The sequence below is a fragment of the Nematocida minor genome, assembly GCF_024244105.1.
Source record: "Nematocida minor strain JUm1510 chromosome Unknown 7908, whole genome shotgun sequence".
Classification (NCBI taxonomy): Eukaryota; Fungi; Microsporidia; genus Nematocida; species Nematocida minor.
In genome coordinates, this window is record NW_026250398.1 from 113,580 (window position 1) to 126,764 (window position 13,185).

At 41.6% G+C, this 13,185-nt stretch overlaps 10 protein-coding genes across 10 annotated transcripts; 6 read left to right on the plus strand and 4 right to left on the minus strand.

The window, feature by feature from the left end:
• Window positions 1–106: 106 nt before the first annotated feature.
• On the plus strand, window positions 107–3,196 carry NEMIN01_0753 (structural maintenance of chromosomes protein 6; the record flags this gene model as incomplete). Its single annotated transcript, XM_051476695.1, has 1 exon — window positions 107–3,196. The coding sequence occupies one exon, from the start codon at window positions 107–109 to the stop codon at window positions 3,194–3,196; it is 3,090 nt and encodes a 1,029-aa protein (XP_051332655.1).
• Window positions 3,197–3,419: 223 nt separating this feature from the next.
• On the minus strand, window positions 3,420–4,319 carry NEMIN01_0754 (26S proteasome regulatory subunit N11; the record flags this gene model as incomplete). The annotated part of the gene is made up of 1 exon (XM_051476696.1): window positions 3,420–4,319. The coding sequence occupies one exon, from the start codon at window positions 4,317–4,319 to the stop codon at window positions 3,420–3,422; it is 900 nt and encodes a 299-aa protein (XP_051332656.1).
• Window positions 4,320–4,358: 39 nt separating this feature from the next.
• On the plus strand, window positions 4,359–5,519 carry NEMIN01_0755 (uncharacterized protein; the record flags this gene model as incomplete). Its single annotated transcript, XM_051476697.1, has 1 exon — window positions 4,359–5,519. The coding sequence occupies one exon, from the start codon at window positions 4,359–4,361 to the stop codon at window positions 5,517–5,519; it is 1,161 nt and encodes a 386-aa protein (XP_051332657.1).
• A 24-nt stretch (window positions 5,520–5,543) lies between these two features.
• NEMIN01_0756 (uncharacterized protein) lies at window positions 5,544–7,073 on the plus strand (the record flags this gene model as incomplete). The annotated part of the gene is made up of 1 exon (XM_051476698.1): window positions 5,544–7,073. One exon carries the CDS (start codon window positions 5,544–5,546, stop codon window positions 7,071–7,073), a length of 1,530 nt encoding a protein of 509 aa, XP_051332658.1.
• A 242-nt stretch (window positions 7,074–7,315) lies between these two features.
• On the plus strand, window positions 7,316–7,639 carry NEMIN01_0757 (uncharacterized protein; the record flags this gene model as incomplete). Its single annotated transcript, XM_051476699.1, has 1 exon — window positions 7,316–7,639. One exon carries the CDS (start codon window positions 7,316–7,318, stop codon window positions 7,637–7,639), a length of 324 nt encoding a protein of 107 aa, XP_051332659.1.
• A 573-nt stretch (window positions 7,640–8,212) lies between these two features.
• Window positions 8,213–8,578, plus strand: NEMIN01_0758 (small subunit ribosomal protein S25e; the record flags this gene model as incomplete). Its single annotated transcript, XM_051476700.1, has 1 exon — window positions 8,213–8,578. The coding sequence occupies one exon, from the start codon at window positions 8,213–8,215 to the stop codon at window positions 8,576–8,578; it is 366 nt and encodes a 121-aa protein (XP_051332660.1).
• Window positions 8,579–8,646: 68 nt separating this feature from the next.
• NEMIN01_0681 (uncharacterized protein) lies at window positions 8,647–8,811 on the minus strand (the record flags this gene model as incomplete). Its single annotated transcript, XM_051476623.1, has 1 exon — window positions 8,647–8,811. One exon carries the CDS (start codon window positions 8,809–8,811, stop codon window positions 8,647–8,649), a length of 165 nt encoding a protein of 54 aa, XP_051332583.1.
• Window positions 8,812–8,917: 106 nt separating this feature from the next.
• On the minus strand, window positions 8,918–9,379 carry NEMIN01_0759 (small subunit ribosomal protein S13e; the record flags this gene model as incomplete). Its single annotated transcript, XM_051476701.1, has 1 exon — window positions 8,918–9,379. One exon carries the CDS (start codon window positions 9,377–9,379, stop codon window positions 8,918–8,920), a length of 462 nt encoding a protein of 153 aa, XP_051332661.1.
• Window positions 9,380–9,425: 46 nt separating this feature from the next.
• Window positions 9,426–10,232, plus strand: NEMIN01_0760 (uncharacterized protein; the record flags this gene model as incomplete). Its single annotated transcript, XM_051476702.1, has 1 exon — window positions 9,426–10,232. One exon carries the CDS (start codon window positions 9,426–9,428, stop codon window positions 10,230–10,232), a length of 807 nt encoding a protein of 268 aa, XP_051332662.1.
• A 352-nt stretch (window positions 10,233–10,584) lies between these two features.
• NEMIN01_0761 (uncharacterized protein) lies at window positions 10,585–12,915 on the minus strand (the record flags this gene model as incomplete). Its single annotated transcript, XM_051476703.1, has 1 exon — window positions 10,585–12,915. The coding sequence occupies one exon, from the start codon at window positions 12,913–12,915 to the stop codon at window positions 10,585–10,587; it is 2,331 nt and encodes a 776-aa protein (XP_051332663.1).
• Window positions 12,916–13,185: the final 270 nt, after the last annotated feature.

Consider the following 13,185-nt stretch of genomic DNA (forward strand, 5'->3'; position numbering starts at 1 on the left):
GTGTGCACACTAACTGGTTTGCATTCTTGCATGGTGATTAATAATTTGCTGAAGATGCATTGGCCAGGAGCAATAAATATGCAATTGCATTCCAGAATAATTTTTTATGAGCAAAGAGAAGATGCCGTGCTTCCTGCAGAGCATTCAGCTTGTCAACTTTATGTGCCACGACAATTTACTGGTGGAATTCAGCAAAAAGATAACCTGCATAGTTGGAAACAATGGAAGCGGAAAATCAGCCATTATGGTTGCTCTAGGCGCACTGTTTGGCGTGCGTGCTACAGCCATGCGCGGGAACTCCTACAAGCAGTACATCAAAACAGGAGAAGAGTATTCAGTGATAAGAGCAACGCTGTCCAGAAAAGAAGCAAACGGAGAGATAAGTACGCTAGTGGTGGAAAAAAAGATAGCAGCTGAAAGCTCTCGGATAAGAATAGTGCTGAATGATCAGGTAGTTGGAAAGACGCAGGACGACCTAAACTCGCTTATTGAGCAGCTTCGGATAAATCTGAAAAATCCTGTGTGTTTTCTGACGCAGGATCAGTCTAAGAAGATCCTGAAAGCACACAACCTCAAGAGCATATACACCTTCTTCAAGTCAGCAACGGACATATCTCGGATAGAAGATATCCATGTAAAAGACTCTGATCTGATTGCATCAATAAAAGAGACACTGGAGAGAGTGGAAATGCGGAAGAAAAACAAAGTGAGCATGCTGAATGCAATAAACAATAGACTCGAGATGAAAAAGATAATTGTGAGCACAGAAGAGCAGATAAAAAAGCTGCGAGTGGAGCACGAGTGGGCAAAGGTCACGCAGCAGGAGAAAAAAAGAAGCGAAACAGAAAGGGAAAGGGAGATTGTGATGAATAAATGCTCAGCGCATCTGCAGGAGAAAAGCGAGCTGCTTAGCCAGATGGAGGCAGTAGCTGGGAAAATCGCATCTTTATCAGAACAGCGCGCAGGGCTTCTAATGAAGAGACAGAGCCAGCAAGAGAAGGTGAAAGAGAGCATAAAACAGAACGAAAAGAAACAAATGGAGATAATGAAAGAGCTGGAGCACTACAACTACGAGATACAGCAAAAGACAAAAAAAGTGCAGAGAATTGAGCAGGTGGCTGGAAAGACAGCAGTGGGCCTGGATAAAGACGGCCAAGAGAATGAAACACCAGAAGAGCTTGAAAAAACAAAAAGGCCACTGGAAGAAGAGTATAAAGAAGCCAAAGAAGACCAAACAAAATTAGAAGTGCAGAATGCGCAGATAGAAGTAACAATAAAAAAAGTGCAGATGGAAATGCAGAGCACAGAAGCTGCAAAGCTCAAAAAAGAAGAAATACTGCAGTCCTACAAATTCAACAATCCAATGAAGTTCTACGGGCCTGCAATGGAAAGAGCGGTGCAGGATATAAAAACAGCGCAGATTGAAGCAACTGGCCCCATTGGTCTGGGCATCCAGGTGAAAGACAAGAAATGGTCAAGAGCCATTGAGGTGGCCCTTGGAAGCTGTGTTTTTGGGTTTATAGTCCACACGCAGAGCGATAAGACAGCACTGGAAAACATTCTGATGAAAAACGGTGTAAAAAGGTACCAGATATACCTGACAAAAAGACACAGCGAAAGAGAGAAAGACAGGATCCTGGAAAAAGCGAAAAGAGTAGCACAGAACATTCTGAAAGAGACACACTCTGTATGCAGCTCTCCCATCTCAACTGTTCTATCGCAAATAGAGGATAACGATCTTTTAGTAGTAGAGCAGCTGATTATTTTGCTTGGAATCGAGAAAATAGGGCTTATAGACAACAGACAGGACGGATACAAAATTCTCCAGAAAAAAGCAGGTTTTGACTTTATTCTCACGCCCTCTCCTGACAGAATTCAGTACGTGGGAAACAGTCTGAGCGACATGCGGTGCACCGTGCGAGATAAGCAGCTGCTGGTATCAAAAGAAAGCGAGCAAGACCTTCTGAAAGACATAGAGCATGTAAAAGAAAAACAGGCAGAGATGCGCGAAAGAATAAAAAAGCTGAGAAGCGAATTGGATACAGTGCACACTTCACTGCAGAAAAATGAAAATGCGCGAGCTAGGATAAAAAAGAGCCTGGGCGAGATAGAGATGAAAATTAAAAGAGCAAAAGACCTACTAAAAGATGACCTCGAAATAGAGTACAGACAGTGCAAGGAAGAGCTTGAGGGGCTGGAAAGCCAGAGGGCATCTGTTCTAGAAACACACAGAGAAGTTAGTAGCGCGCTAAAAGCAAGTCAAGAGAGGCTAGCACAGATACTCGAAGACAACAAATATGTGCAGGAAGAAGAGGACTACAACTACAAAAAAAACGCAAAATTGTATGCACAGGAGAACGAGAGTGTAAGAGGGAAAATGCAGGAAACAGAGATATTGATAAAAACTCTGCAGAAGAAGATAGATGAGATGAACAACCACCTGGAAACCATGCACAGAGAGTGTCTCTTCGTGAAAGACCATGCACTGGAGCTATCTAACCAGAAAATACTAGTTATTGACAAGGATCCAGAGGAAATAGAAAAAGAGCTGATCAATCTTACGGCAAAAGCGTATGCATACAGCACACAGCCAGCTACCTTTACAGAAATGCTAAGCGACCCAGACTGCACTGCACTATCAGAACAGGAAGAAGAAAAGCGGCTTGAAGAAAAAAAAACAGAACTTGAGGGAGATATTTCGAGAATCGATGTCATTCTGAAAGAGAACCTGGAAGAGATAGAGGAGATAGAGAGAGGCACCGCAGAGAGAATAAGAAAGAGAGAAGAGCTGAAGATGAAGCTGGCTGAAGACGGGGCAAAGAGCTTTTCCGATCTCATGAACATGCGAGAGTACATGGGCGAGCTGGAGTTTGACCATCTAAAAGAAGAGCTAAACATAAATGTAAAAGTGTGCGATAGCTCAAAAGGAAACAAAAACACGCTGAGCGGAGGAGAAAGATCATTTTCAGGAATCTGTTTCCTTCTTTCCCTCTGGCCACTGATTAACTCACCGCTCAGAATTCTTGACGAGTTTGATGTGTTCATGGACGGACTGAATAGAAAGGCAGCACTTAACTTAATATTTGAGACAGCTCGGGCGATAGACTCGCAAATTATCATCATCACACCTCTTGGCGTGTCAAACCCTCCCTCTGACATATGCGAAGTCATCACACTCAAGCCTCCCATCCGGTAGAAACATTTTTACAAGAGTAGCAATCGAATATTTCTCGTCATTTACTCGATTCTATCTAGTGCAATCTCCCCAGAAATGCATACAAAGAGAGTAGTGTGCACAGATAAGCAGCAGAATGTCTCACTTGTTCTTTAAAAAAGAGACAGATTCACTGCAAAGATAGTGTAGATTGCTTCTATTTCCAAATGGAGTAATAATTTTGAATAAAAGATAAAAGATTTATTTACGAGAATATTCTGTTATGAATGTGCGCAATGAGCTGCTGCATTGTATTTTCACTCATCAGCGCCTCCGACTCGTGCAGGATTCTTCTGCGGATGTCCATCTTTCCTACTGTCTCAAACTCAAGGCCCTGCTCTTTCACAGCTTTCTCCTCCTCTATTCTCTTCTTCAGAGAGACTCCCAGCTCTTTTATGAACTTCTTCCGCGTCCCTGCCTTCTTCTCAAACTCTGCCACGCTCTCCATCTTCAGGCAGTCTGCCCATGTCTTCTTGTGCAGACTCAGAAGCATATTCTCTTCTAGCTCGTTTTTTTTGTACTGGATATTGATGGAGTAGTAGTGTCTGTTCAGCCCGTGCAGCATGCTCACAAGCGTGGGCTTAGTGAGATACCCAATGTTCGATGTTACCTGTCTTGGCTCCACTCCAGTGATTGATTTCTGCATTGGAATTAGTCTAAATGCATCAATAACGACTTTACCTCGCACGCTCTGAATTGGATCAATCACCACAGCTACTGCCCTTTTAGAGAGCTGCTCGAAGGCTGATTGCGTGTTGATATCCACGCTTGACAGCCAGCACCCAAATCCTGGATGGGAGTGATACCAGCCCACCACGCTCTCGCCTCTTCCTGTGATCTTTAGCATATCCATCATTTTGGTCTGGAACACAGGATCAACGGCTTCTACGCTCACGCCTGTACCGCTCTGCGGCATTGCAAAGACATCTGTTACGCGTATTGTGTACTCATCAACAAACTCGCCAAGCATCAGGCCCATGACTTCCATGGGCACTCCTGCTCTCCCGTGTTTCAGCATTTTTATCAGAGCGAGCGATGAAATCTGGATAGTTTCTGCTGCATCTGGCGTATACGAATCGTCCACCAATCTTGACTGGTCCCACATGAAATACAAATAAATTTTAATTATAAATACGAAAACAAAATGAATTACTCGCGCACTCCTGCCGCTCTGAGCACAAAAAGAGCGAAAAACAAAAAAGAAACAATAATTGAACACATCCAGCTCATAAAAGAAAAAAAAGAGAGCAGCGAAGAATGTGCACAGCTTATTAAAAAGCTCTGTCCCCATGTGAATGCGAACAAATACTTAAAGGACACTCCTAGGAGATGCGAAGAGAGTGAAAAAGATAGCGGTAATACATCAGAAAAAGAAAACTCTGCCAGTTCTATAAAAGATAGAAAATGCCCAGTTTATCTTGCAGTTATTGAAGAGAGCATTTTATATGCCGATGTGCTATCCCGCGAGAGACTAGAAGAAATAGTGCACGCAGTTCGCGAAGAGGTCTCTATGGCCGACTTAGTGCACATCCACAGTACGCTCTCTAACGCTTTGGTCTCTTCTAGGCGCTACAGCTACTCAGCAGAGTACGACAGATGGCTTGTCTTATCAGCTATAAAAATAACGGAAATATCAAAAAATGAAGAGCACGCGATGGAGTACTTCCCTGCAATAGTGGAGAGAATAAAAGAAAGCACAGACGGGTTCAGAGACAGAGGCATCATTCTCAGCGACTATCTCACACAGTCTGAGCTGCTGCACCAGTCATCTGAGTCTGCGTACTTCTATAATGATATTCCCTCCAGACCCACAGTAGAAGAGGAAAATGACAGCTTAGATGAGGAGATGGATATCTCCCAAATAACTACGCTTGCAGAGTTCTACACAATTGTAAAAGAAAGAACATTCAGCGCAGAGCCAGAAGAGAAGATAAAATGCACAGTCCTGCAGCTGCCAAGTTTGATTTTGAAAGAACCTGTACGGAATGTAAAAAGATACAGTTTAGAAATAATGGAAATACTTGTGTCAATTGGAACTGCAGAAGCTGCAGACTCTGTGTGCTGCTTGCTCCTGGTGGAAGATGTAGCCTATGATGTATTCCACGCCGTCTACAACAGAAACAAACACTCTTTCCGCTTTCGAAATATTCTTGTCGCATGTCTTACGAAGATATCAAGCACCCTGCGAAAAGACGTATCTCAGCGGATTCTCAGCAGATATCTTGGCCACGAGGAACACTCCGAAGAGGACAGAAAGCTGGGCATAGATGTTCTGAAAAAGTGTCTTCTACAATACCACGGATAAATATGCGAACACATTTTTATTTAAATGTCTGAAATAGAAAACTCCATTGAAATCCTCCAGGAGACAGACTCTGCAGACGATATAGAGCAGTTTCTAGCAAACAATCTCGAGGAAATAATAGACTACGTGCAGCTTGCATCGTACAAAGAAGGACAAAAGTCGCGAAAGCTAGGAACACTTGACTTCATCAAAGGAGCATTTTCCAATCGATCTATCGCGAATAGGCTGTGCACAGAAAAATACATCTTTGGCCTCCGAAACATTCGCAAAAATAGCCATGCAAAAAAAGTCCCAGACGGGGTAGCCTTCGTTTGCTACGAAATCTACACAGAAACAATCAAAATGCTCCTGGACTTCATGCCTGAGCAGGTGATAAGCATCATCTACAAGCATCCTTCTCTCTGCTACTTTGAGCAGCTCATAAAAAGCGCAGACTGCAACTCAATTGTGGAAATGTTTCCGTGCTTTTTCTCTCTCAATGGAGCGCATTTTGAAAGATGGATACAGCTGCTTACGTCCAAGAGCATTGTGTCTATGATTTTTAAATACTTTAACCGCCCAGGAAAGCCGCACAAAGACATCCAAAACCTCTCCAAACTTCTCTATCTCTTTGTGTCTTTCACCGGCACTGTTTTTCGAGACTCTGCATCGATGGAGAGCATGGGGATACACTACACATACTTCTACAGAGAAATAGAAAAAAGAACACACCCTCTTCTCGACACAATATTCCTGGGGACTGACTCGATAAACAGAATATCCTGTCTGGAAGTCATAAGGGAAATGATCCGCACCACAGAATTTCTTCCAGCAGACACGAGCGTGTTTTCTTTTCTTTACAGGTATCTCACACACTCTGAAATACTCAAAGAATTTTCCAAAAATAGCCACGAGCCACACACTGTGGTACGAGTGATCTATCTCATCAACACGATAGCAGCCACCATTCGGTTTAAGTCAGTGCATACACTGAGCTTTTTAAAGTCTTCCAGCTTTTTGGCACACACTGCTATGTATCTACACACCACCACAACTCACACGGTGACAAATGAAATATGTGCTCTTATCAACGAACTGATCTATGTGGATAAAATCTTTTACATGGAGCCCATTATAGAGCTATGCCAGGCAGTCAAGAGCCACACTTTTAAACGAGCTATCCAGCTGTACTCCACCTCGCAAAAGAGACACAGCCCGCATGTCTCTGTATCAGACTGCATTACACCTGTTATATACATTCTCTACAAGCTGTACTACATCTGCCACTACGAGTCCACTAGCAGAAGCAGAGAAGCAAAAACTCTCTCAAAAAGATTTATTGTAGTTGATGAAACCACAGACTCGTACAAAATTCTGCAGCAGCTGGAGTTTCTGCAGGATGAAAGTGCGTATTGGTACATCACCACCAGAGTTGTAGAGCACGAAAGAAGGCTATCTCTGGAGTATTGCAGAGCTCTCCCAGAAAGACAGCCCAATGCAGAACAGTTTGCAAGATACTTCTGCGAATACACAGCTTCTGTGCTCCCAGCATACCCGCCATGGCTATTTCAATAGAAGAGAGAAAGTAAAGTATAAAGATGTTTACTGCTGGTGTTTTCATGTCGTAATAAGTTCTTATAATAAAGTGTGTTTAAATTAAAAATATTCTGCTACCTTCTGCTTTTGAGAGTGAATGCATGGGATCTTCTACATTAGTCCACATAAGATAGATCAACCATCTTTTTATTACTTTTTATAGTTATATATCTATAGCTGCTAGAGTAGTAAACTCTAAGAACACAATTTATCTTATTCACATGCATGGACAGATGTTTTTATCTGCTAGAATGTACAGAGGATACTTTGCAAGACCCAATAGCATGCCAGAGCACAGAGACATGTATGCACTGATACAAGAAACAGAAAATCCTGCAAAAACAGAGAAAGTCCTAAGCAGGCTGTACTTTCTCCTGGAGTACATGCAACCACAGGAAACAGCTAGCCTTGATGTATCGCTAAATAATTTTGGTGTCTTTGATGTCTTTTGGGATATCATAAAGTGCAGCATTATTTCCGTCTTTATCATTTTAATGGGCATCCTTAGATGCCACCTATCATTACGGCCTAAACTCAGAAACTAGATCTTTTATTATGCAGGTCTTCTCTGAGATGGCAAAGAACATCTCTAGTTAAAATATACTCACTTAGCAATGAAATAAAATTAATTGTCCAACTTTCAATAATAAACTAGTTGTAAATAAATAAATGTTTATTTTTTATTTTAAATAGCGTTTACATTTTCTTTTCATCCCCAAAACTCTACACATACATTTCCTTTATTACTCTCTACTAGTTCTTAGCTAGTACACCTTTTCAGCTACAATATATTTCCTTATAAGGTTTATCACATACCAAGATTATTTCTCACATCAATCACCACACTCTCGGGTTATTCATCCTATATTATGCTTTCTCTGCTGGGCATCTCTACTACATTTAACACTATCACAACTTGGAAACATAAGAGAAGAAGAGCAAGCGCTATACACTGAAAATGATATTACTGTGTGAGGAGCAGTGCACACATTGCATAAAAACAACTCAAGCCTCTTTGCTCTGTTTTAGCAGATATTTCTGCAAGAATAATAATGCCTCTGCATTGTAATAAAATTTTACTGTGCTTCACTAATAAATTTTCTTTTTAATTTTGACCCATGGCAGCAAAAAAAGTCGACCCAAAGGCACAGCAAAAGAAAGGAGGCAAAGACAAGCCAGCAAAGAAAGTGGACACAAAGAAGTGGACAAAGACAGCAAGCAAAGACAAGCAGATAAAGGCTTCAGTGATCACTGAGGACATCTTCAACAAGATAAAGAAGGAAGTACTGGGAATGTCGCTAATCACCCCAGCCACAATATCCGCTAGACACAACTTAGAAACAGCAGTAGCCAAAAACATTCTCGAAGAGATCGTAAAGACCGGTGAAATAGAAGTTATTGCCAAGTCGTCATTCGGCAGAGTCTATGGAAAGAAGGAGACCAAGGAAGTCAAGGAAATTAAAGAAGAAACTGTCGCAGCATAAAATAATAAAATGATTTTACTTTATTTCTTGGCTTATTTCCCTTTAGCAGATTCGTTTATATTTTCACTCTACTTCTTGGACTTTCCCTTGGACAGAATCTTGTTTTTAAGCTCCTGTTCTTGCCTCTTTCTTTCTCTCTCTTTTTCCTGGAAGAGAATGTCGTGCTCGTCCAGCTCTTTTTCCTGTTTTTTGGCTGCTTTCAGCGGCTTCTTCTTGCCTCCCTCTCTGTTCATGCAGGGGAGCAAAATAAAAGAAGAGAAATAGACGAAACAGCCTGCACAAAAGAGCTCTGAAGTCTCTGAGCTCGTAAAAATAAATAGGCTTTAAAAATAGATTTATTTATAGCCCACTGTTTCTCTTTACGGCGGATCTGTAAGGAGGAAGCCAGTTAGCTGGGATAATCTTCTTTGTTTTGTAGTATCTAGATAGTCTGCTGATTCGGGACTCAACAAGAATCAATCTGTATTTGGAGTCGATGTCCTGCTTGTTTGATTCTAAGTGTTTTCTAATGCTGATTGCCTTCTTAATAAGCGCAGATAAGTCTTCTGGAACTTGCGGTGCTAAGTTGTTCTTCATCAGAACCATCAGCAGCTTTCTGCCAGAGAAGAACTTCATGCTTCCTATCTCGTACTCGTCTCTGAGGATTGTTCCGATTTCAGACATGGTGAGTCCTTTCTTTGCGTAGGTCACTATTTTTGCCTCTATTTCATCAACATTGGCGTCCAGCCACTCTGGGCTCTCCCTCACGTATGGAGTTGTTGAGCCGGATATTCCTTTACCTTTACTGTGCATGCGTCCCATTCTAGTTTATGACAGGGGATAAATAATTTTACTAAAAAATTAGAAAATGAACAAAGCAATAGCTATGGGACAAAAACTGCTGAGGAGGTTCTTCAAGGCAAAAGAGGGCCCCATGAAAAAAAGCGAAGTGCAGCTGGTGCTGAAAAACATCCACATAATAGTGTCCACGCAGCAGGAAAATAGAAGAAAGATGCGGAAAAACCAGCTGAGAAAGACAGATCTCAATCCTGCAAGAAGAAAGAGAGCGGCAGAAAGCATCAGCAATGAGCACAGAGAATCTGCTGCGGGAGATGAAAGTGCCCCAGAAGTAGCCTCCACTGAAAAGATAGAAAAAACAGAAGATCATCATCAGAGAAGCAGCAGCATGGCACAGAGCAATGCTCAAAATAGCACACACAGCAGTATAGAGAAAAGAGCCAATAGCTTGCACACAAACTTCATTGCACAAAATGAAAAAAACAGCACACAGCCATCTCTAGAGACAGATTCTAGTCTGCAAAAAGTTCACCAAAATATAAATAGTTCTAGCACAGCAGATAGCTTCAAGCAATTTTCTGCTATAAATCAGCTAGAAAGTGCGAAGAGTGATAGAGTGCAGAGCGCAGAACAGAAGGCACCTATGTTTAACATGACTGGGTCTCTGAGTGAGATACTAAAGAGCAATGCACTTAGGAACACGTCTAAAGAAGAGACAGCAAGTCAAAAAGAGACAGAGTCTTTGCCAGACAGCATGAAAGATAGCTTAGAGTTCGATGAAAAGTCAAAGTCCCTTTACACGTTTGAAATAAAAGAGCAGGAAAAAGAAGAAGTGCAGGGAAATGTGCCTTCATACAGTTTTACTTTGAAAGAGTAAGAGTTCAAGAATTTGCAGAATGTTCGGTACAGTTTAGTGTACAGCAATCTATGATAAATAAACAAATGTTTAATTGTGGCTTGTATCCATACTATCGATCTCTAATAGTGTTTGTGGCCGTGCTCTCCTCAGGTTATTCTTCTGTCATTATGCATCATATAGCATTTTAATCATCTAATTTAGACATGCAGCTTTCAAAAGATCAGAAATATCAAGAACAGACTCTTTTAACACAACATTTATTTTATGTATATCTTTATACGAACTTTGCATTCAGAGCTCCAACTATCCGTACTTTAAGAAAAAACTGCACATAGTTAATAGCTGAAAATAGCCAAGAATCTTAGATAGGCTAGTTTCTTATCTTTGGCTGGAGCTGTCTGTACTTGAAGGCTCCTGTAACTGCTAGAATGCATACAGGAGGAATCAGCACGCGCAAAACAGACATGGCAATGGATCCCAGTGTCACTTTGTCAATGAGACTAGACGGATCAAGAAGCTCGTGCATATTCAGCTCCTTTTCCATGTCTCCTATGTACATTATCCCCCGCTTTTTCTCTATCTCTTGAATGATATCCATGCTCAGACTGAGTGTAGATTTAGAATCAATGTATCTTGCTAGGCTTTCTGCTCCTTCCACGCTGTATATTGTTTCTCTGTACAGGCGCATCTTTGTCAGGAGCTCTTCATTGATTGCAAAAGGCCCCAGCTGATAGAAGGTTTTTAGCACATACGAAAATACTGATAGCAGAAAATGTTTGAACTGAAGCCCCTCTGTTTCGATCTCATCGGCCACAAGGCCATCCAAAAAGCAGGGCTTCTTCTGCAGCATGCTGATTCTTAGATCGTAAAACGGATGGTGCTCTCTAGCTATCTTTTTCATGCTAAGCTTGTTGAGGTCCACTTCTCCCTTCATCATATCGTTGATCAGTGCGGCTGCATTGCTATCCAGAAAACCTGAAAGCGACTCAAGCTGCAGAATTATTGATTGCGTCAGTAAAAGCACAGCTGTGCCCACATACATGTACACCTTTGAAGAGACTGGCATCATGTGAATAGCCAGAACGTACAGCCCCATCACAAACGAGCTGACTGCAGAGACAAGCACAATGTCAAGCATATTTGGCACAAAGTACGCTTTTATATCGTCCTCTACGAAGGAGCTGTAGAGCAGATAGTAGGAGACTGTGGAAAAGAAGAAAGCCATGGGAATCTTTCTGCTGCAGATCTCAATGGTCTGTGCAACTAAAAAGTCTCCCACTGTAAACTGGCCCTCTGTGATATTTATTTTGCACAGTCTGTAGTAGTCAGTGTTTGTCAAATTTGAAAACAAACTCACCATGCTTATAAAGGTAAGGGCGCGTTCTGTTTGAAAAAAGTAGATAGCCCCTGAGACCCACTTTGCGTTCACTACCGTAGTTAAACATTCTTTTAGTGTCTCGATGTAGTCTGAAGAAGAAGAAAATTCTTGCGAGTCTAGAATGTCGATTATTGTATATATTGGATCGAAGAACATTTTTTTCAGAAATCCGTTGCTGTACGACATGATGGTTTTTTCGAGGATTATGCAGCCAAGCATCAGAACAAAGAGCCAAAAGGTGTAGTAGATAATCTCATAGAGGATGGAAGACCCTTTGAACCCTTTGTCAAAATAGAGCGATCTGTTTAGTATTTCCTTTACTCTGATAAAATTTACACTGTACGAGTTTGTCAGAAACACGTTATCCTCTCCTCGCTCGCCCTCCCTGCGGCTGAGAATCTCCTGGGTGAGTCTGCTGAGCTTTGCAATGTTTTCTCTGTCTGTTGGATTTTCAGGATTATCCGCACTCAGCCGCATCAGGTAGTCTATGAACAAAATATTTTCATTGAATTCTATTCCCCTCTGCTGAAAGTACTCCTGCATCCCTGTGTACGGTCCTGAGTACAGAACAGTTGAGCTGTGCATGAATATCACCCAGTCGAACATGTTCATTATCTCAATGGATGGCTGGTGGACACTGACAACGTTTGTTGTCCTGCTGTTCTTCATGAAGCGCAGAGTTTTCTTGGCTATTTCTGAGTCCAGGCCTGTCAGCGGCTCGTCCCACAGATTAAGCTCTTTTTCGCTGATAATTCCAACAATTGTCATGATTCTTTTCTGCTCGCCCCCTGACAGCTTTGAAAACAAAGTGTGCTTTGCTTTGCTCACTCGAAAGTGCACAAGAAGGTTTTCTACTATTTTTTTGTCCTTCCCGTAGCACCTGGCAATCGAGCAAAGCAAAGAGTGTACGGGTATATTTCTGTACTGGGTTACCTCCTGCATGTGGTAGTTCACTCTTTTTACCCACTCTTCCGCGTTTCTTTTTACGAGAGACCCGTCTTTCTTGTATATGCAAACCTCTCCGTATGTTTTGTGGCTGCTCGAGCACCGCCCTGACATACTTTCAAAAAGCGTGGATTTTCCTTCTCCGCTAAGCCCCATCAGGGCAATGAGTTTTCCTTTTGGCAGCTCAAACGAAATGTTGTGCAGAAGGGGAATGTTTTTGCCTGTTTTTCTGGTGTAGTTGTTGAACTTGAACAGAAACTGGGCGGGCTTGCTTCCACTGTTTGCCTCTTTAGAAATATTTTCTTTTTTATTGGCTATGTTTTTAACACTCTGCTCGGCATTTCTATCTATTTTCTGTGAAGTGCAATTGGGTATCATAGTTTTTACTCTATTTTTGTAAAAACAAATATATATTTTTTTATTCCAAACATTTGTTATTTGCAATAATCGATTTGTTTGCTTGGTGATATGAGCCATGTTGTTTTGTTCTGCTAAAAATCTCTCGGTTCTCACTCCAAAGGAAGCTCTATCTCCAAGATATACATGAGTGCATGGATGCACATTAGTCATAAAGATTATTCTTCATTAAATAAAGCCTAATCTTTTTGATTGTGCATTGCTCTATTGAAATCTAAAGATGGTAGAAGT